General features: G+C 39.9%; 1 protein-coding gene across 1 annotated transcript in view; it reads right to left on the bottom strand.

The window, feature by feature from the left end:
• The window catches only part of LOC109032134 (arylalkylamine N-acetyltransferase 1), a 108,897-nt gene extending 91,765 nt beyond the window's left edge, over positions 1-17,132 (bottom strand). Inside the window, exon 1 of the mRNA XM_072303031.1 lies at positions 16,900-17,132. Coding sequence (XP_072159132.1) covers positions 16,900-16,944 — 45 coding nt within the window. The 5' untranslated portion in view covers positions 16,945-17,132. The remainder of the gene's footprint in view (positions 1-16,899) is intronic.
• Positions 17,133-21,369: the final 4,237 nt, after the last annotated feature.

Here is a 21,369-nt window from a genome sequence, read left to right as displayed (position 1 = left end):
CTGAAAAATTGGAAGGAATATATTCATAACTTTTGAAGTAAGATCGAATTTTATCAAAGGAAACTTGGCAACGCCTGAAGGCTAATACGGCGTTTTTTCCTTAGCGCGGCGGTTTTAAAGGCGTCGGATTATCCAGCGCCACTTCCCTCTTATTGGTTTTCTTCCAAAGTGCCTCGAGCTTTTATAAGATCTTGTGCGACTGGTGAAGCTTGCGGGCCAGTGGCGAGGCGCGATTGATCGACTTATCGATACCTCCCCATTTGAAGCTGTGGTAAAGAATCGATCATGAAGGTGTTCGTTGCAGACACCCTGTTTATCGATCCTTTTCCGTAGGTTTAAATGGTAGATCAATCGATACATCGCAAAGCACGCCACGCCACTGCAGGAGCCGTGACCTCGTTCGCGCGAAGTGCACCCGGTTGCGCTAACAAAACTATAGTAATTGTTTTTGTCGATTCGCTACGGTGGGGTTCTTGCTAAGGGTTGAGAATTTCCGCCCTGAGCAAATTTCCCGATGCTTAGCTTCGCGGAAAACAATGTTGTACTTTGATTTTGCCAAAAAATACTTCGCTGATTCTGGCCAAAGCTTGGCTGCACTATTAAGGTAAAGTAATTGCTTTCTTCGAATCGTTATGGTGGAGTACCTGATTGAGCAATAGATTCGCAATCAAACCGATAATTCTGTTGGTCAATCAGATTGATCCTCTTTTCTTCTCATTTTGCATTGCGTAATGATGATACAAGGGCTATATTTGAGGTCTTGATTTTCTAGTAGGGAACGTCCCCCCCCCCTGCCCCTTCAAAGATACACCTTCCGAAATAGTAAACGCTAATTTCTCACGTATAGGTTAAAATTGGAAATTTCAATACATCCGCCATGCTGTACGTGTATGTATAAATTTGATTAGACAACTGAATTATATTAATTGCAGAGCTTACTATCTCTGCCGTGGTAGCGAAGAGAGCCATAAGTGCAAAAATTATGTTTTGATGGCCATCTGAGCGGAAAATTGTATTGAAAGAGGCATCCTTTCTATAATAAAATGCCTCTATTCATCTAAAAGACTCCCAAAAATTGCTCGGATGATTAGAAATCGACAAATTTCATGTTCAGCTATATAGATAGGGTCTCTTTTATTTTTATGAGAAAAGAAGCACTAAGAAGGGGCCCAAATACTGTATGTAACGAGGTAGAGAAATAGTGCAGGGTTCACACCATTTTGCGGGGAAATCAGAGCCAAGGAGTTCCAAAAATTTTAATTAGAGTCAAAAATTTATTTTTTCATTTTTTTTATTTTTATGTTAGGCTAGCGTTAAGCGAGACAGCCGTAAAGCAATCTTCTGTGCTACCGTGCTAAGCAAGAACGCCGCAAATCCATCAAGATTTTTTCTCGTTTTCTGGAGCTTAACACTTTATAAAATAAAAATTGTTTTACCCATGCACCTCAAATTTTCGGGTTAATTTCTTGATAGTATTTGTGAGAGAATTCTGTAAAAACATTGTCCCAAGGCACACAAGTTTTTCTGCTTTGACACATTGTTTCCAAAAAATGTAAAATGGCGTTTACGGCGTTCTTGCGTTGTACGGCAGTGTATGCTTTAGCGGTTTCGTTTTGGACACACTACAAACGCATTTCCAGGATAGAAATTGACAGAAAAGGGTGGCATTTTACTTAAATGCAATATTTTCATTGGCTCTCTGGTGGAATACTGCTTCTTGCGGCTGTTTTGTCTTAACTACGCCATTTTGGCACATTTGCGGCTTTCCCATATGTCTTGTTTCCATTAAAATAATAAGACGAATTTTGCTGTTTTAGCTATTTCAGCGATTTCATGTGAAAAAGATTATACAAATTCTGAAGGAAACTCGATTTCGAAAATTTGAGAGTTACGGCTCTCTTCACGCTCCCTATCACGGCAGTTCTTAGCCCTGTCTGGTGAGCCATATTGGACGGTGAGGAAGCGCCGGGCTGGCTGGCTTGACTCACCTTACTGGGAGCCCACGGGCAGAAGAAAACAGCAACAAGAGCAGGTAGCCCTGACCCCTGAGTGGCCAAAAAGAGGACATTTTTCTTTGGAGCAGGCACTGAACTCACGGATTGGCACGTGTGGCCATTGCCCCGCATATTGGCTCGTGCAATCCCCCCTGTTCTCAATATCCGATTGTGAGGGGGGGAGGGGGAAGACACGTGTCTTAAGATGCCCTCCCACTTTGTCGGTGCGGTCATCATCAAATAGCCAATAGCAAACGATTTTTGTCAGTATTCAGAAACTTGATGGAACATCCAGTGAATCTTGAAAAAAAAATGTTAGTTTATTAGAGGTCCGGAAATCGAAATGGTTTATTTTACTTTTCAGGAGAATAAAATCGTAAAGCAATCTCGAAACGACCCATTGTCAACACGAGGCTTTTTTTTTTTTTTTTTTTTAGCTCCGCTAATTTAGAAAATTATGGCGGCCCTGCCCAGGTTTGCTCCATATTTGGGATACATTAATTGGAAACGAACCAACTTTTTTGATTGATTTTAGAAACCGCGCGCCTCCTTGTTCGTGATTTTCCTTTATGAAAAGGTGTTTTTAAACCTAACGCGAGGCTTAGCCCCCTTTTCAAAATAAATGCTTAAAATCGATTATTTTTGGAAAAAGCCACCATGAACAAATGGATTAAATAAAAGAGAACTATATATAAATAAGATTCTTCATAAATTCTCCCGCTTTACAACACAACGCACATAAAATGTATCCAACTCATTTAACTATCAGCCGATGATAAGATCCGGAAGTGTTCTTCAAGGAGAAGTTTTGGTCACCTGAGCTTGAAAGTTTGGTCTCAGTGACCGGATATTCCTGTCATAACGAAAATGAAAAGAGATGAAGCGCAATAATGGCAACTGAATTAAGTAGTCAAGTGATAATTTTTTTCTTAAATTTTTTTCAGCAGACGTCAATTTTCGAGCGAAGCTCTTTCTTTCTTTTTATCAACTTCTTGAAAGACTTGAAGTTGATATTTGGGAGCGAAAAAACGAAACGTTTCGCTGGCGTATACGAGGAAAGCAACAAAACCCGTTCAAGAACATCCATCATAAGATGACAGAGGGCTCGAGGCAAAAGATTAAAAGAAAAGCTGTCCAGCAAAAAACTAGACGAGGATTTATTGGAGCAAAAAATCAAATAGACTGAGAAAGATATTCAGGCTGCCACATTTTTTTTTCACCCAGAAAAAAATCAACAAAAAATGTTGACCGCTTGAAATGCAACGCAAAAACGAAGAACACGTAAAAAATTGCGCGGCTGAAACCTCGTGAGTCCGAAGAATTCAGCCAGGAAGCAGTAGACACTGCACTGAGAATGGAATGGTAAAAGAACATGACCTCGCCCCTCGCGATGACATTAACTGTCTCCTGAGTCCAAGAACATTAACTCTGATTTTAATAAAGTGCGTGAGCTATTTTCGAAACACGCCGGGCTACCGTGAGTTCTCACAAATCAATTCATTAAAAAGGATACATTCCTCTACATTTTTAATTAATTGTCTGTGGTCTACATCATATGAGAGTGAACCGTTACATCGAAAAAAAGAGAAAAAGAAGAAAAAGAAGAAGAAAAATAAGAAAAAAAGAAAAAAAATATTTATCTGTTAAATTCCAACGCGTAGGTACTTTGAAAATTGGAGAAAACAATATGTTTTGGAAACTGCTCAAAATTATTTGTCTCATTATGATAATTGGAACATCCTGTACGTAATGTGGCCGTCCACGGGAAACAGCTTGTATAAACTCAAGAGAGAGATTTTTGTCAAATTGATTTAAAAATTTAACTTGGGTTTTCGATGGAGAACGCCCCTTAGTATTCCATAAACTATATTCCAAATTAATGTTTGTACGTGAAGTCGTGTCTTATTTGACAATAATCCCTGAAACATAACGGTATGAAACCTCAAACATCTTTTTCTTGGCACGGAAAGAATTCACGGCATTTTCTCGTTTTATATAACATGCTAAATCACCCAACACTCATGACAGATTTAAAGTTAGCGATGAATTTTACCCGTTGACCTGATTTTAGCGAAATTCTCCTGACTTGCTTGCAACAATGTATGAAAGCATGCACATTCCAGAGCAGGGACAATTTTTTAAGGTTTTTCCTTAACTCTTTTTAAATCGGCGAGGTTAAGTAATGGACAGCACTGATCCTGTCTTTATCTCCTCATCAAGAGCCAGCTTAGCTTGCAGATTAATGCATTTTTTGGGCACCATTTGGACGCATTGATTCTAAAAGGAACTATGTGACACGCAAACCCTGTACACATAGTTCCTTTTACATATACACGTTCATTTGGTGAAAGGAACCAAGCTCCTTCGAAAACAAAGTTTTTTGGTCTTCTCGTCAGTTGATTAACAGGATTCTTCTCCACAACAGCTAATGTTAATCGATGCGCAGTTAGGCTTTGCTGTGGACATAAATTCTCAATCGGCACTTTTCCCATTCGTCCGTGAGGTATCACCCAATACTAAAATGCACTAATAAGGATCACCTCAACAAATATCATTTCGTAATAAAAAATAAGTCACGAGAACGACTAGCAATTCGATCGATCAACTGAAACTCTCTAAATTTTTAAATACTCTCTCTTTCACACTGAAAACAAAACTCCAGCCGTGGAAACCGTACTTACGGGCTATATAGACATACCGTCTACGTTCTGGACGCAGGGGCTGGAAGTTCCGGGCGTAGCACCCTGATCAATCGAAGCTACGGCTCGGCTGGGTAAAATGGACCCTCCTTACTGAAAAATTACGCCACGCTTAACCAGATCCTCCCATAAAGTTTAAAAAGTCGGCTTTAATCGTCAAAAAGTTTTTTAATCGTACACTGAAAAAAAAAGTAGCTTGGATCAAGCATGATGATTCTTGAATTTGCCGCCAAGAAATTTTTTTTCTTGCTTTAAGCTGACTTTTTCTTGATACAAGAAAAATAATGCTTGGGTTAAGCAAGAAAGTAGCTTATATTAACCAGAAAAATTCTTGATTTAAGAAGAAATACTTCTTGGCGGCAAATTTAAGATTCTTTTTTTTTCCAGTGTATAATTGTCCATATGTCGCAACGCAATGTCAAACCCTTCACGCTATCAAGTCGACCAGGTCTGCACCTCTCCTGGAAAATTACATCACGCTCCAACCTCTCCTTGAAATATAAGAAATTTGCATTTAGTGTTAAAACATGTATCAACCCTTTCGAAAAGTTTCCAAAAATCGACACCTCGCACTAATTCTTCAATCAACATCACGCAGAATCAAACTCTCTCTCCCTCGTCACGTGCCTTTGCAATCTTCCTTCTAAAAAATTACCATCACATTAAGTAAGTGAAATTCTTCCTCCCTAAATAACGGCATTCTTTGTCAATATATTTATCAAAACGATAAAAAGAATTGTCCTGAAATCGGCACTTAGTATCGATTTTTTCATGACGTGACGAAGAGCTGGACTCACACTCCCCCACGTCAACCCGTCATGTGGAGCCGAAGTTCTGCCTTTCATCGGGTGCGTGACGTCGCGTCGCGTCGTATAAGAGTAGCCGCACAGGACGACGGCGCCTTCAGCCGCGGCGGTAGGCAACACGGCGACCGTTAAGCGGAGTTCCCACGAAATGAATGCGGAATTGCGGACGTGCACCATTGATGGTTGTGGTTGCGTAACCGAGGATCCGAGTGGTCGGAATCCGTCGTGACACACTGACACATTTCACCGCGGCGGCGCAGGTGCAAAAATGAAAAACTCCGAATGCGAGGCGGGTAGAAAAAAAATCTAAAATGGATTGCGTAACCGGGCCATTAATTTCTGAAGCGGCTCGGTCGATCCGATGCGAGCATCCGCTTATGCAACAGGTGGACAAGTGCCGTTTGCTAGGGTTCTTGACTTCAGGAAAACGTTTTCGACTTGTTTTTGTTTACCTAGCAGGCTTTTGCCCTTTGTTACGTCACGCGACTCTCGCACGTTCGTGGAGGCAGCGAGCTTTTTCCATCGCTCATCCGCTGTAGACCGGAAATGTGTGGAGAGCCTGTGGGGCCGTCCATGGAGTGAAAAGCTGCAGCCTGACAATTGATATTGATAGACAAAGCTATAGACAAAAACGATCAAAGAGATAGGGAGGGACCCTATTGGTGGGAGCGAGTGGTTGCAATGGTAATAGACTAACCATGGGCAACCCACAAGAGACTCTTTGGTTAGTCCATCATTTTCTCCCTTAGTCTATTAGAGCGGTCGCCACCCATTCCAACCAATAGGATCACTCCATACTCCTCATGTCTTCTTTGTCTATTGTTTTGTCTATCAATTTCAACAATCAGCCCGCTCGGAAGGGAAGCGGAAGAGAGAGGGGGTGGCTGGCTCTGGCACCCATGGGAGGGTACTGCGTGAGGGACGGTGTCTTTCAGTTGTGACGTCACTAATGGGGCTGCTCAAGTATTATACGTATAGTACTTAAAGGAAGAGGGGGGAGGGGTTATAAACTTGACTTACGGTGAATCAGGGGGGGGGAGAGGCGGATGAAGTCCGGTCCTACGTAAAACTCCAATTAAAAAAAAAAAAATTAGATATCCAATAAAAATAATTTTTTTAGCTATTTTTTAAGCCTATACTTTCTGAATATTTTTTGAGTTAGGGGAGGGGTAGGCAAGTCTCACGTAATTCAAAAGGAGGGATGAGAGAAATTTTATGTCTTGCTGATTGCTGATTTTTTCGCCAGAGGAATTAGATAAAATCAACCTATTTTCAGTCTTACGGTTTTACGTTTAAAAAGCTACTCCCGGCAGGGTAGGAAGAAACCGTGTGAAATTGTAATGTAGCTGTCTCGTAGATTTCAAAATCGGCGTGCTCCGAGGTTTATCTGAGGAAAAACTTGCAACGAGCGAAAGCTCACAAGTTCGCTCTGCTTAGTGCGGAAGTTGAAAAATCCTGGTAGGATCCGACCAACAAACGAGTGACTGCGCTTAATGAGAAGAAGCGACAATGCATTCGAGTGGATTGAGATCATTTACGGAGTCCGCTCATCCGATTGCAATGAGAACTCCCGCCTCCCCCTTCCTTTATCCCTTTCTGTGCCCCCCTACCTTCATCCCTTTCCCAGCCCCCCTCCTCGTTCAGCCCCTCCGAATCACAAATCCAGCCAACCGTCACATTCACGAGGGCTTAAGCTTAACAAGTTAAGCTTACAGAGAATACTCATCTAGGTTTACGGGTCTCTTTCATCCGATTCTTTTCAACCCCATGCAGTCCCTGGTTTTACGCTGGGAAACTTTCAAAGGAGCTAACATTTATTCGGTGACGCGAATCTTGGTATTTATTTACGTGGAGCTGTTTAATTATGTACATTATTGCCGCGTCAAGGAATAACACTGTAAGTATATTCACACGTTGCCAAATTTATGCTGATAGAATGCGAATTTTCTGGAGAACTAGTCAGTTTTACTCTCAGATTTTTCGAGAGTATTTGATTTGCGATTTACTCGAACGTGACAGAAAATTTCAAGACATCTAATTCATAAATTTTCACAAGTATAAACTCATTATCTTGAGAAATTGGGCAACATTTAAAAGTTGATATGGCTGCTATCTTCAGCACTGCTGATTAATGTTTTTTGAGGATGTGCCAGACACTCCAGCTTTGATAATATTTTCTTTTTTATTTTTCAAAATATTTCGCTATACTTACTTAAAATTTCCAGTCAGTCAGGTACCTACTTCATTTGTAAAAAGCCTTGTCGGAATTTTTCTACTTTTTTCTAAAATTACCTCGGTTATTTGGGATTATCCTTCGGCGGGTAAAATCCTTTCAGAATAATATTACTTTAAATACAGGATCAAAACCACAAAATTTTAGTCATGAGAAGGGTTCAAATTAGATGTTTTGGCATGCTCTTAGGCGTAAGTAGGACAGATTTCCGCACGAGAAACTTCTTAACGAGAGTCTACTGTATTTCAGCTGCTCTGAAGTCTGCGATCATCAAAATCGGATTCTGTCGCATGCACATGTGTTTTCATTATACGCTGAAAGTAATTACGATTTCTGAGTTTAGAACATCAAGACAATTTCTTTTTATAATTTCATGCGAGTATGTAAAAAGGAGGAAGGAAAGAACACATTTTATATTGAGGGTACTTGGCAGCAAGGAGGTAGGAAGGCGTCAGAGAAGAGAAATGAAAACACGGTGAAATTTAGCGGACAAAACTGATTTTTCCTGTGGAGGAAAAATAGGGGAGTCCCAGGGAGGGAGACTTGGGCTAGATATCTCAGACTCCTGAATATTTTATGAAGGAAGCAACAAAGTGGGGATAAGACCTGGAGCTCGTTAAGAATGCGCGAGTCAGTCAAGAGGCGAAAAGGGTGAGGGAGGGAAAGGATGGATAAGGTTCCGAATGCGTTGTCAAATTGAAATAGTTGTATAAAGACCTGTGAAGAAACAAAATAAAACTTTGGGGAAGGAGGAATAAGAGCAGTGAGCAAACACGCGTCTTAGTATACGAAGTCTGTAAATATGAATATATAATTATTCTTTCATGTACATTTTGTCATAATGTGGTCTTACCTTCACATAGAAAAAGAAACCTGGGTGCCGGAAAACTCAAAATTGAGTTATATGTATGTATATGGCCCATATGGGTTTTTCATGGATACTTACAGCACGGAAAAAACGTGCAAAAATTTCGCATTAAATGGGATTTATGGAGATTTGAGTTAGTTAGTATAATTTTAAGACATTCAGCGTCTCAGGCTATTAACGTCTTTACAGATAATTTTGAAAATGGGAGTATAAACGAAAATTTAGATTTTTAAATTAAGAGAGGTGAAGAGTTTTAGAATTTTGGTGGTAAGTTTTCCATTTCAATAAGCGTGGATTCGGAAGAAAGCTATTTATATCTTTAAAATACACTGGCACTCTTTACTGCTCAAAATTGCACTCAAGTAAGAATTCACCCTATGCACTATTACATAAAAGCGAATAGATTCATACTTACAGTTAATAAATGCATTCGTTACTTCAGCTAGCCAGTTTTAGACCAACCTCGACGATGTATGAATTGTTGTCATTCTTAGATTTTGAAGGCGTAAGAGAGTGCTGAGTATCAGAGATATCTGTAGAGGCAGGGATATTTGCGTTCTCAATTTTTGAAGGGGAAAGAAAAATATGGAATCCTGGTCAGCGAAACTACTCCTTGTCAAACAGAGGATCAATTTTAATTCTCCTTTTTATCTCTCGGTGGTAGAAAAGTAATGCTTATTTTTTTGCCCTTATAAAAGGCAATGAATCTCTAAATTCGTAAATTGGTTTTCTTTGTTACATACATAGCATAACTCACACGCAACGTCATTAACTCATAGTTCTGAAGTTTTCATCAGATACATCATATTTTCAGACTTAATTAACGTAGTTATAGGCTCTATTGACAGTTATAAAGTCAGAAAAAGCGTAATGTCCATTACAAACTTTTGAAATAAATCTCCGAATTTATTATTTTCCTAATAGCAACAAATCAAAATATTTCTTTAAGCGAGCCTCCTTTAAATAATTCATCATTGATTCGGTTTTTTTTTTTTTTTTTTTTTTTTTTTTTTTTTTAACATTAGTCCGCTGGTGCTCCGATTCGATGATCCTGAAGAATTAGTAACGTAAGACTTATTTTCAACGAGCTTCTGGTCCTACCGCACCGGGCTCTGAGTTAACCGTTGGTTAATTTACATTTCTGACTGGACTTTTTTTGACTCGTCAGAGGAAAAAATACAAATATGTTAAGATGCGCACTCGACTTTATCTTATAAGTGACCATGAAACTACTTTACCTCATTCGTCGCTCTTAGATTAGAGGAGGGGGAGGGCACACCCCACATTTTATGACGGCAAAGTTGTTATGTATTCAAATAATCAAAGCATTATTCGAGCAATGAAGAATTTGCATGCAAATTTTTTACTGCTTGATCTGAAAGTGCTTAAAGAGCTGATTTCACAGTATTTTTTATACTTTTTTCTGATATGGGAAATAGTGTAAAAATATATTTAAAAGTGAGATAATACACGGCCTAGTGACGTCATTTGGCGGCATTTCCCGTTTAAACACACGTATATTTTAGCAGATTAGATCATTTTGTCATAACTTCTTCAATAATTGTTCAATTCATGAACCAAGGGTATTCTCATGTTCGGTTCACTCAGTAGTTTCCACTTAAATACGAAATTCATCAAATTTCAAACACCTGCAAATTTTCTTTTGACAATGTCGCGATTAAAATCAGTAATGGTTTACTTCATCGGCACATTAGGAAACGCTGCACTTCAGTTACGGTGCAAAAGAACCAAGCAAAGCGCTCTTAGTTACGGTCGAATGCGGCAAACACTAGACCAATTTCATTTTAACTCCTGGATGCAACTATTTGAGCTCCATGGATGTCCGCGTTGCATACGCACGGACTTGAAGGCGTTTTGACTGTCCTGACCTTGCACTTACCATTTGGATCGCATTTAGCAAAAAGAAACCAGCGCGATTACAGTGTTTCCAAAATCGTGCAACTTCCTCTTTACTTTTAAGAATACTTAATATATGTACAGTATTAAAATGTACACAATTATTTTCCTTTGAAATTAATAATACCTTGGTGGGAAGCAAAAAACTATTTGCTATTTTGGGAGATTTTTAGATAATTATGAAGAAGCAACAGTTTTACATCACTGCAATCGCGCTGGTTCCTTTTTGGTAAATTCGATTCATTTCACCCGCGACGCGACGCCAACGGCATGATATGCAAAGTAACATTCAATCTCTTTTAAAAAGTCGCTTTTTGATGCATTTTGTTGACTAATTGTGACGTTTAAATGCAAAATTTTCAATGAACAATGATGAACTGCACGAAATTCCGAACAAAAACGATGACCACTCGCTTTTCGACAAAATTATATGCGTCTGGAAATCTGTAATATCACAAGGTTTCAGGAATTTTCGTCCAATTTTTTTCGTCCTAGAGAATTTTAGTCCAATAAATTTTGCCCGGTACCACTTAGTCCAGTAAGTTTGGTCCGATATTTTTTGGTCCAATTCATAAAATGGCCCTGCGTTTTAGATCCAATCGGTTTTTTTTCTGTCCTTTGTATATACTTTTTCATGGGCGTTGTCCTGCCTTTAGTTCACAAGCTGTGTTCCCATAAAACCGAGGACACTTACAACGTTCTGTACCAACAGCTTAAAATGTATGCAGAATCTATTAAGTCCACCTTCATTTCCAACATGCTCTTACGTTACTCCCTTACGTTACTCCCTTTTCTAACATTTACCTACGTTGTAAATTGGACAAAAATAAAATATGATCATTGGACACATAAGTACGAGTCAAAGTAATAAAGAGGACTAAAAAAGGTAGGACAAATTTTCTTTTGGACCAAACTAACTACTGGACATAAATGTAAAATGGACCAAAAAAAATTGGACCCAAAAACATTGAACAAAGATTCTTATAACCTATCACAAGCCTAATAAATCTGATAAAAATATAAGTGAAAATTATGTGATGTTCTGCTCTTTCTCTCCTGAAATGTGGGCCGCGTCTGGTTTATTTTAAACTTCAGAAAGGTCCCAAAACGTTACTTCATGTGCTTTCTCTTTCTCCTTCTTCTCCCTTGAATTATATTTGATTTGTAACCCATGAATCCACCTGATTCTATTAACCAACTCCTGAATATTCCCATTAAATGCTCCACTAAAATTAAGAGGAGTCCAAGATTTTTCTCGTATCTAAACATTTTAAGCTAAGATATCGACGGTGAAACTACCAAACCACGTATCTCGGTTTGCGACGTCGCAGACTTCCTATCATACTTTATTTTTTAAATGAAAAACTACTTAACATCCAGTCTTGAAAATTTCTGTGATTTTTCCTCTTTGTGCGGAGAAAATTCCGTGAAAATTTCAAGGAATGATATTGATTTGGTCTACTTCAAAAAAATAAAGTGTGAGCGTAGATTTTTAAACACCCCAAACGAGATACGTGGTTTGGTAGTTTCACCGTCGATATGTCTCTTTTTGAGAAGAGCAATCACAATTTCAACAGAAGAGGCAGAAAAAAGTGCCTAATCCGAGAGACATTTTTCTCTAATTTTACCGCCAGCAGCTTGCAAAGCAGTATGTCACAAAATTAATCCAGGAAACCCTACGGCTAAGACATCCCTTGGAACTACCCTACTTTAAAGTCTCCTTTAGAGCCTCTTAACATCCCTATACCTCAATCACTTACAGGCGATGGCCAGTCAAGGACTTTTAAAATTTCGGTCGAGGCCTTAGAATTCGCAAATCCCACCGCCGCCGTCGTTCCGATATGCTTGCGAAAAATTGCTCTGGTGCGTTGCGGGTTGCGTCAGGGGCAGGAGCAAGTGGATTAGCGCGCGTCTGCAGGGCCCTGGCCGCTCTGGCGCCTTCAGCAACGGTTCAAACTAAGGATTCCGAACCTTGAAGCAAAACGACGACGCAAGAAACGGTCGACGCGTCACCCCCCCCCCCCCCCCCTTTATCCCTGCTCCGTGGGGCCGAGTGATCTCGGATACGTGCCGCCTAACACGAAATCCCTTCCCCGATTCCATTTCACGGTCACTATCCTCGAAACAACCACTTCAGCCCATTAGAGGGTTGCACGTTTACCGAATAGTACGCGATTTTTATGCAGAAAAATAGTGGTTTTTCGAGAGTTTTGGCAGCGCCGATTCATTAGTACACGGATCAGTAGCGGCTTGTCATTACGAAGTGTTCGCCTCTGAGGAGTCAGTGCTCGCTTGATAACTTGAGTTAGTCGTGCATGACGTTGCCTAGCCTTCGTCTTTGAAGGCGCAGTTCCAAATAACTGATCAATTGACCGAATTCTGTGTCAAGACGTAGACTTGAATCTAAAGTGGATTGTACCGAGCAAACTGCACGAATCGATCTCGAGATTTTTGAAAAAAGTCTTAGGTACCATTTTTCAGAACTGGCACCGCATGAAAAATGGGAGCCTTGGTGGCTTCTTTAATTATTTCACTGCAAAGGGTTTATGTCACTATTAGACCGCGTTGAGCAGAAAGGAACCAAGCCGCATCAACTATTTTTAAATTTTATTGGACACTTCAGTTTTTTACACGGAAACGGTTGCGCGGGTTCATTTGCAAATTTCAGTGAATTCACTGGATACCTAGTACGAAGCACATTCCTTAAAAATTTCAAAAAAATCCGCATAATCGTTCTCTTGTAAAAAACTAAATTGCTCATGCAGTTAATTTTGGCAATAGCTGATAAGGCTTTGTTTCTTCCTGCTAAATGCGGTCCAGTTGGGAATACGCTTTCCATGAAAAATTTACTCAAAACGTATTTGCGCCCAGCATCCTGCACTACCGGAAAGATGCAATAAATGATCGTGAACATAATGTGTTCGAAGGTGCAATGCTTGAAGTATTCATACGATGTTGCAGGTGCTTCAAACGCATGCTGGTTCAACTACGTAGGTGGTGGTTTTAGCAGGCTTTCGAAGAGTGCCCTCTCCCCGCCCTGTGTTGTTTAAAGTATTTACGACATGCAGGAGCTGAGCCAAAGCGCCGAAATTGATGTTGTCATATTTTCATATCATATAATCATTCGACCTTTTCTGTGCCTGTAAACACATTTACCTTAATTTAAAGATGACCTGGTTTTATTTCATTAACTCAAAACTATACAATTTGTATGGCATGTCATACCGTGGAGTAAAATCGTGAGAAAAGATAGGGATTTAGAGTGTATGATACGCCAATGCACAGTCTATTATTCTCGGCATATATAGAAAACTTAATCCCATAAAGCTCATCAAGTTAATAAAAGCGGAAAAAGGGAAGCGCCGGAAAAACTATTATTTCATTTCTCTCATTTCTCTCTCAAATCATTATGTATTCGGGTGGCTCGGTGGGGTTATCGCATTTTCCCCATTCATTCATTTATTTATTTTCATCCCCAAAGGTCAATTTCTGCTCATTGAGGGCAAGTTCGTTATTCAGTTCGCTGCCGCGGCGAGTAGAGCGGTACTCAGGGTGGTAGATAGCGTTGCCGGTTTACAGGTTTTGACTGCTCATTTTATATAACTCATGATGGGGAAATGGAGATGTTGCATGTGGGTGAGGAATTTGCAATTTGACTTTTGATTCTTGTGTAAAAGTTCGCGAGAAACAACGACGGTGCCACTGGTTTTCTCTGAAATCAACCCCCAAGCTCAAAAAAAGCTCTCAAGTTGAGGCCAAAATGGAGGGGATATCACACCATACCCTGAGAGTCCACGTCTACATCAAGACAAACTATCCATGCAAAAATAGGGAGCAAATACATTGACAGAGCTGCCACTTTATTTGGGGAATCTAAAACTGAAAACACGGCATCACATCACTGCTAATGTATTCGCTCCCTATCTTTGCATGGAGAGTTTGTCTTGATGTAGAGGTGGACTCTCAGGGTAGCGTGGGATATCCCCTCCATTTTGGCCTTATCTTGAGAGATTTTTTTGAGCTTAGGAGTTGATTTCAGAGAAAAACCTGTGGCACCATCGTAAGATGGTACTTTAGATGTGTAAATGCCACCAACTTTTTATTTTTTATATTCGTTTATTGTCCTCTCTTTAGAACTCTGTACGTAGCTGGAGCCGAAATTCGTTTCCAGGACGAGAAAACGTCACAAAATCCAGCGTAGGTATAGATATTTGAAATCAACCTTTTCCGAATTTCGCATTGATGTACATATCCAGGGAACGTGCTTACAAACAGGTATCGGTTTAGAAATCTGTTTTTGGTACAAACGAGTTTTCTGGAACACAGGGTGAAACTCTCGGTTACCTGGAATTTTCATCAGCAGTGCAAAATGATATCATTCAATGAATATGCGAGCGTGCATCGCGCAAATATCCCGAATCACCGTTTTACCAGGAAGCGGAATTTTAACACAATTATCAGACCGCTGCGCGATTCTGAATACACAATCGGGTCTGTTTTACTCACGATGCAAATGAACTCCTCTGTTACTTCCACATTCGGTTTTTCCGAGCATATTTTTATGAAATTTTCTGCAACTTTTCATTGACGATAATTTTAAAATTATCAAGAAAACTCCAGCTCCCTGAAAATAATGTTCAATCGCTAAACACATGCATTGAAATAATTTTTTGACGGAATTGAACCAAGTAGACTTTGGTTTTGTATCAAGCGAGGAATTTGAGAAGATGATGACAAGAAACGCTGATTTCTCACTTATGAATAAAATTTGAAAGTTTTTGATGCGTCAGCCCGTTCCACATGAAATGAGGGATTTGGAGGACAAGGCGCATAAGTGCAGTTTTAGAAAAAATAGAGATATACATGATTTCAGGTAAAACTGGTTTTAATGCATATTCTGTGAAAAATTCGCTCCTAAATTCCAATTGTTAAGCTTCAAACAGTCAATTTGAACTTTTCTTTCGCCATAAGGATCCATGTAATTTCGAAACTTCAAACACGTATTTCTCGAAAAAGCAAAAACTGCATTTATGCGCTTAGTCCCTCAAACCCCTCAAATAATGATGCGATAAATTTCTGCCGATAATGTGCACTGTTACGTTTAATTTCTTATCCTGCCTATCCACGGAATAAAAATTTAGCTACACCCAGAAACTTCGTATTTTCAACAAAAGAATAGCGAGGAAATTATACACGAACTCAGAGATAATTCTTTGAGATTGCTGTTTGATTTTATCGGGAATGCTGCCTCTGCCTGTAGTGGAATGAAAGTAATTCGCCAGGACAAGATATCTCCCGATCACTCCGCATGAGCACTAAGGGGTTGCATAACGCTTCTGAAATCGAGCCCCTCCATTCAGCTTGCCCAACACAAAGCACCCCGTGACACATGCTGGAAAGGCACCCCGCAAAAAAAAAACCCATCCCAGTTCAGACAAAAATATTTTGGCTAAATTGGGTCAACATTTGCGTGCATGGAATTAATGAATTTATTGGCTCAATACTGAGCCGGTATTAAAATACCGACAGTAATCCACGAAGATAGTATTCAATAAACATTTGTGATGGATCCGCCAGAAAAGATGAGGCTAAAAAGTTTTAAAACGTAGGAAAGCTGCGGACTGAACTAGGCGTTAAATGTGCATTGTTAGGCGCAGGATGCCTGAGATTTAAAAAAAATTGACCTTTCGAGAGCTTTTCAATATTAGAGATTGCTACATTGCGCATTCGAGAAACATGCAGTTAAAGTGCATTAGCTTGATACCTCCTTTCAGAAACAATTCATTTCAAACGGTAATAACAACATTACTTGCAATGCAAAAAATGACTTGAAATTTGGACCTAATACTGTTTTTAATTGTACCGTTTCGTTTCCGAAACAAAAATTTAATATTTAGACGCGACTAAACCCTATAGACTTAAACCCTAACTCAACATTGAATTTGTCAATTTAATCATGGGAGTAGTTATAACCTAGCATTTTTTACTGTAAAATCAGCATTTATACCTGTCGCACATTTTTTTAACATTATAAATGCTGAAGCAACATTCAATTTTTCCTCGCGGAAGCGCGTTGAGGTGCCTCTTATTTTTTAGATTCGAGGAAAGTTAAAGTTAATAAATAATTTGTCAATGGACAACTAGAAAACCGCTAAAACTGTAAACCCGAGACTAATAAACATTGAAGTAAGATTTAAAATAAAGGGGCCAAAAATTTCACAAAAAATTCAACTGTACCTCAATAACTTAAAATTTCGACTAGACAAAAAATCGACTTGAAATTTCAACTAGAAAATATCTTTTATAAAGTTGTATCGGTTAAATACTCCGTATCCACTCCTACAGCACCACGAGGCGAGAAGGGAGAGAGGAAGTTACTTACCTTATCAAAGGAGCTCATATCAAAGGAGCTGAGAAACGCACCCATGGCTCGTTGAAAGGGAAACAGCTCAAAGGGTAAACAGTTGCCGGAACAACAAAGGGAGGTGGTGCCGGAGGGGAGGGCTGGAGGGGGCGGGACGGGGCACCGATAACGGGAAGGCGGCACGCGTCCGCATTTTTCGCCTCGGAAAATCTCCCGCGCTTTTCCGCGTCGAGTCGCGATCGTCTCCACGCTTCAACTGAGCCGTAAAACGGAAAACTCGCACCATTCCGGGAAGCGCCCTTCGCCCGAGCCAAAAACCCTGCCGCCCCTCCCCTAGCGCAGACCCTCTTATCCTCCCTTGTGGGGCCGTCCACGAATTACGTAACGTAATTTTTCCGATTTTTAACCCACTCCCCCCCTGGCTAGCCTAGACCCTCCCCCTAAATAATTACGTAAGGCTAGCGACCCCACCCCCACCCCTTTCTATAGTTTAAATACATAATTTAATGAAAAAATGGTGTTGAAACAAATCGGTATGGTTTTAAACATTTTGCTCATCGCTGGTAGGAGATCATGAAAAATAACCAGTTTTTAAATTCAAAAAGTTCAGAGAAAATTACAATCTAACAAAAAAAAAACATTAAACGTCTAAAAAATACGAAATTTGGACCACAGTCAGTCTTTGATAATTAAAGAAATTTGGAAGAAATAAAATCTGAAAAAAGTAAAATTTTGACAAATATTACAACTCTATAAGGCGTCTAAAAAGTCTCTAAAAGCGTATAGCTTACTTAAGATACCTCGCGACCTCCCCCTTCCCCCCTCGCCCTCTCCCTCCCCCTCCTCCTCCCCCCACCCCCGAGTGCCTTACGTAGTTTATGCAAGGTCCCTGTTTCTCATACCCCCTTCCCCCTCGGTACAATGAAGAATAACATAGTTTTAACATGTCGATGGACTAATTCGAAAATTATCTATATGCATTGGAAAATTCAAAAATAATGTAAATTAGAATGAGTGTTAAAAAAATAGAACTGCATTATTACAGCACGCATTGTTCGAAAAAAAAGAAACCTGATTACTTGGTCTACGGTGCGGACAGAACAAATTTAACTTTCGGTAATTACAGAGCCCAAAAAAATGTTCTGCTAAATAGAAGATTGACCATTATCAAAACCGACTTTAGGAATATTATGACTTCAAAACACATGCTGGGATTGATTCTACTTATCCATCAAACACGAATAGCTGGATCTCTACGCTGACATCAACGCGCTACTTTTTCCTTTTTCTATTTTCCATATTGTGTTTGTTTCCGTTTATCTTATTTGTAGTGGTGCTTCAAGGGCTACGTGAGCAATACAATCGAAGATAGGGGATACGTTATAGCCTCGTTTTTTAACTTTTTTCCCGAATCTGAGCGACAACTCATTGGCAGCATAGACCGGAGCATTGCGAGCTCAAGCCTCGCGCCGTTACGCCTTCAATTTTGTAGACGCAACAAGGATATCCATCAAGCACGAATAGTTGTATCTCTGCGCCGCCACCAAAGCACGTCCTTTCGTTTGCTCTACTTCCATATTGTGTTTGCTTCCACTTTTCTTATTTGTGGTGGTGCTTTAAGGGCTACGTGAGCAACATAGCCGAAGATATAAGAGAGACGTATCGGGCCTAGTTTTTTTTTTTTTTTTTTTTTTTTTTTTTTTTTTTTTTAAACTTTTCTCCCGAATCCGAGCGACACATTATTGGCGGCATATAGCGGAGCACTGCAGCTACTGCGAGTTCACATCTCGCGTCATCGCGCCCTCAGTTTTGCAGATGCAACACGGACACCCATCAACTGCGAATTTTTGCAACTCTGCACTGTCATAAACGCGCATTAAGATGTATGTTATTTTGGAAATTTGAGAAATGTTAAGGTTCAGTTTGCGCAAAATATGCCACAATGTGTCCAAAATAATCATGTAGGGGGAAAAAGGTTCAGAGGTCTCTCAAGAGCCGTGAAGTGCGCACGTCTAAAAATTAGTATTTTGGCGAGAGTTGTGTCGTGTCATGGAATTTTTCTTGTTGATTACTCCTAAAAAACCTTAGACGGGTCAAATTGACTAGACTATCTCTTAGAGAAGTTACATATCGACGGTGAAACTACCAGACCACGTATCTCGGTTTGCGACGTCGCAGACTTCCTGTCATACTTTTTACTTTCTCGCTCCCCTAGGGTAGAGACTAGAGAGGAAGTATTGTCATCCTCCAAGAAAAAAAGAAAAAAAAGTTGAAATTTTTTTATTGGAAACTACTCAACGTCAATTCTTGAAAACGTCTTTAATTTTTCTTCTGTGTGCGAAGATCATTCCGTGGAAACTTCGAGGTTTGATATTAATTTCTTCTCCCTGAAAAAAATAAAATGGGAGCGGAGATTTTTAAACACCGCAAACGAGATGCGTGGTCTAGTAGTTTTACCGTCGATATGGCGGATAAGAAAGCACCAATATATTACTAAAATACCTAGTGAAAATATGAAGAAAAGTATTTCTTACTTCAAAAACATAGGAATAACATAGATAATACTTCAAAAACTATCAAAATGAATGTATTTAAATACGGGTCAGTTCAACCCAACTTGGAACTTTGCATTTAAAAAAGTCATGGGCACCGAGGGTTTAACTTTAAAATGTTCTCGAAGGGTCAAAATTCGATCCTCGGAATTATTTGCGTCGTAAGATGCAAAATTAATTCACTGAAAAAAAGTTACGGGCTATATAGACATACCCTATGCTAGAGCGATGGAGTGCTTGAGCCGTAGCTTAGATTTCTCTGGGTGCTACGCCCGGAACTTTCAACCTCTGAGCCCGTAAGCACGGTTTCCATGGCCGGAGTTTTTTTTCAGCGTTCCTCTAAGCTGTGATATATAGCTACCTCATTTTATTTTTTCAACCTCGCTGCCGAACTCCATCTCACGATAGGCAGCATCCACAGCATCTAGAAAAATCGAGATTCTCAATATCTTAGAATTTGATCGCAGTTGGCATCAAGGGGTAAACCATTAAGAAGGACGCGAGAAGGATGGAGGTTTTGGGGCAGGGAAACGCTGTCGATGTTGGATGGGTCCGCCGCCGCCGGAATGAGTGAATTCGGTTGAGTTCAAGTTGAGTGGCTCAATATCAATTGCAGGCTGTCCTCTGATAAACGATGGCCTATCGATTCCCACGGCTTCCCAGGCCTCCTGGCGCCCGGATTAAGAAGTTATGCAGCACGCACAACGCGACCACCCTCAACGTTGCCGCCCTTTCGAACAGAATCCACCACGCTTTCACCGGACTGGAATGAGTGAATGGTGAGATCTATTACCGATAAAAAAAATGAGTTTTTCGCGGAGACCACTCCTTGAAAACTTTCTCTTCTTCTTTTTCTTATTCTTTCTTTTCTATTTCTTCTTCTCCTTGTTTCTTCTTTTCCTTCTTCTTTTTATTCTCCTATTTCTTCTCTTTTTTCTTCTTTTTCTTCCTCTTGTTCTTGTTCTTCTTCTTTTTCTTTCTTTTCTTTTTCTTCTTCTCCTTTTTTCTTCTTCTCCTTTTTTCTTCTTTTTCTTCTTCTTTATCCTCTTCTCATTTTTAATCACCTGTGTGAAGATTACGCAAGAACTTTGAAAATTAAAGGAGTTTTCTTATATGAACTTTGGCCTTTCAGGCCATTCCCACCTAAAAATTCGCGACTTTGGGGGTCACCTCAAAAATTTGCCTACTTCTACTTGCGGAAGCTCGTCCAAACCGTATGTTATAATATCTGCGACCGTTCGCAAGGAGTTGAGATATTAAAGAATATCAATACTTTTGACGTACCCGTACCCTGTTTGTGTGAGTTTTGAATAGATAGCACGTTTGTTGCCTATACGGCTGAATTGAAGGCAAATTGAAGGAAAAGTGTCTTCTGGCATGAAATACATATTCAGACTTGAGATGTTGAAAACTACCCTCAGGTTTACTTTAGTGAAAGAAAACCAGCTGTCTTTGATGCGCAATCTTCTTAGAAAATTCTTTAAAAGTCTTATTCCTTGGTTTTTCATGAAATCTAAAGGCCTAGATACGCACAGGCCCGCCACAAGGGGGGGATATTGGGTCCCGAGTACCGGGGCCCGGGACCCGGAAGAGGCCCGTGTTACCCGTAAAAAACCACTACGAATTCACATGCAACCCTTGTTTCGAAAGAAAAAGTGAAAAATTTACCCTAAAAATTTCGCAAAAGGTGAATAGATTTTCAGAAACACGCTGGGACACTGTAGAATTCTTCTTAAATTTTCAAAGAAGTATACTTCTTGGAAAATTTCTATCTATTTTCAAGATTTTCAGTACAGAGGGATATTTTTAGTAACTGCGTTTCATTTTCTTCCGTCGTCAGATGCTAAGAGTCTCCAGTCTGGGCATCCTCGACTTCAATGGCTCATGGCTCAACTCCCTTGCCATAGACAAACGAAGGGGGAGTCCAGGGGGGCCT

Source organism: Bemisia tabaci, chromosome 7 (assembly GCF_918797505.1).
Source record: "Bemisia tabaci chromosome 7, PGI_BMITA_v3".
NCBI classification, from domain to species: Eukaryota; Metazoa; Arthropoda; class Insecta; order Hemiptera; family Aleyrodidae; genus Bemisia; species Bemisia tabaci.
The sequence above is the reverse complement of the archived record's forward strand: the minus strand, read 5'-3'. Positions and strand labels throughout refer to the sequence as shown.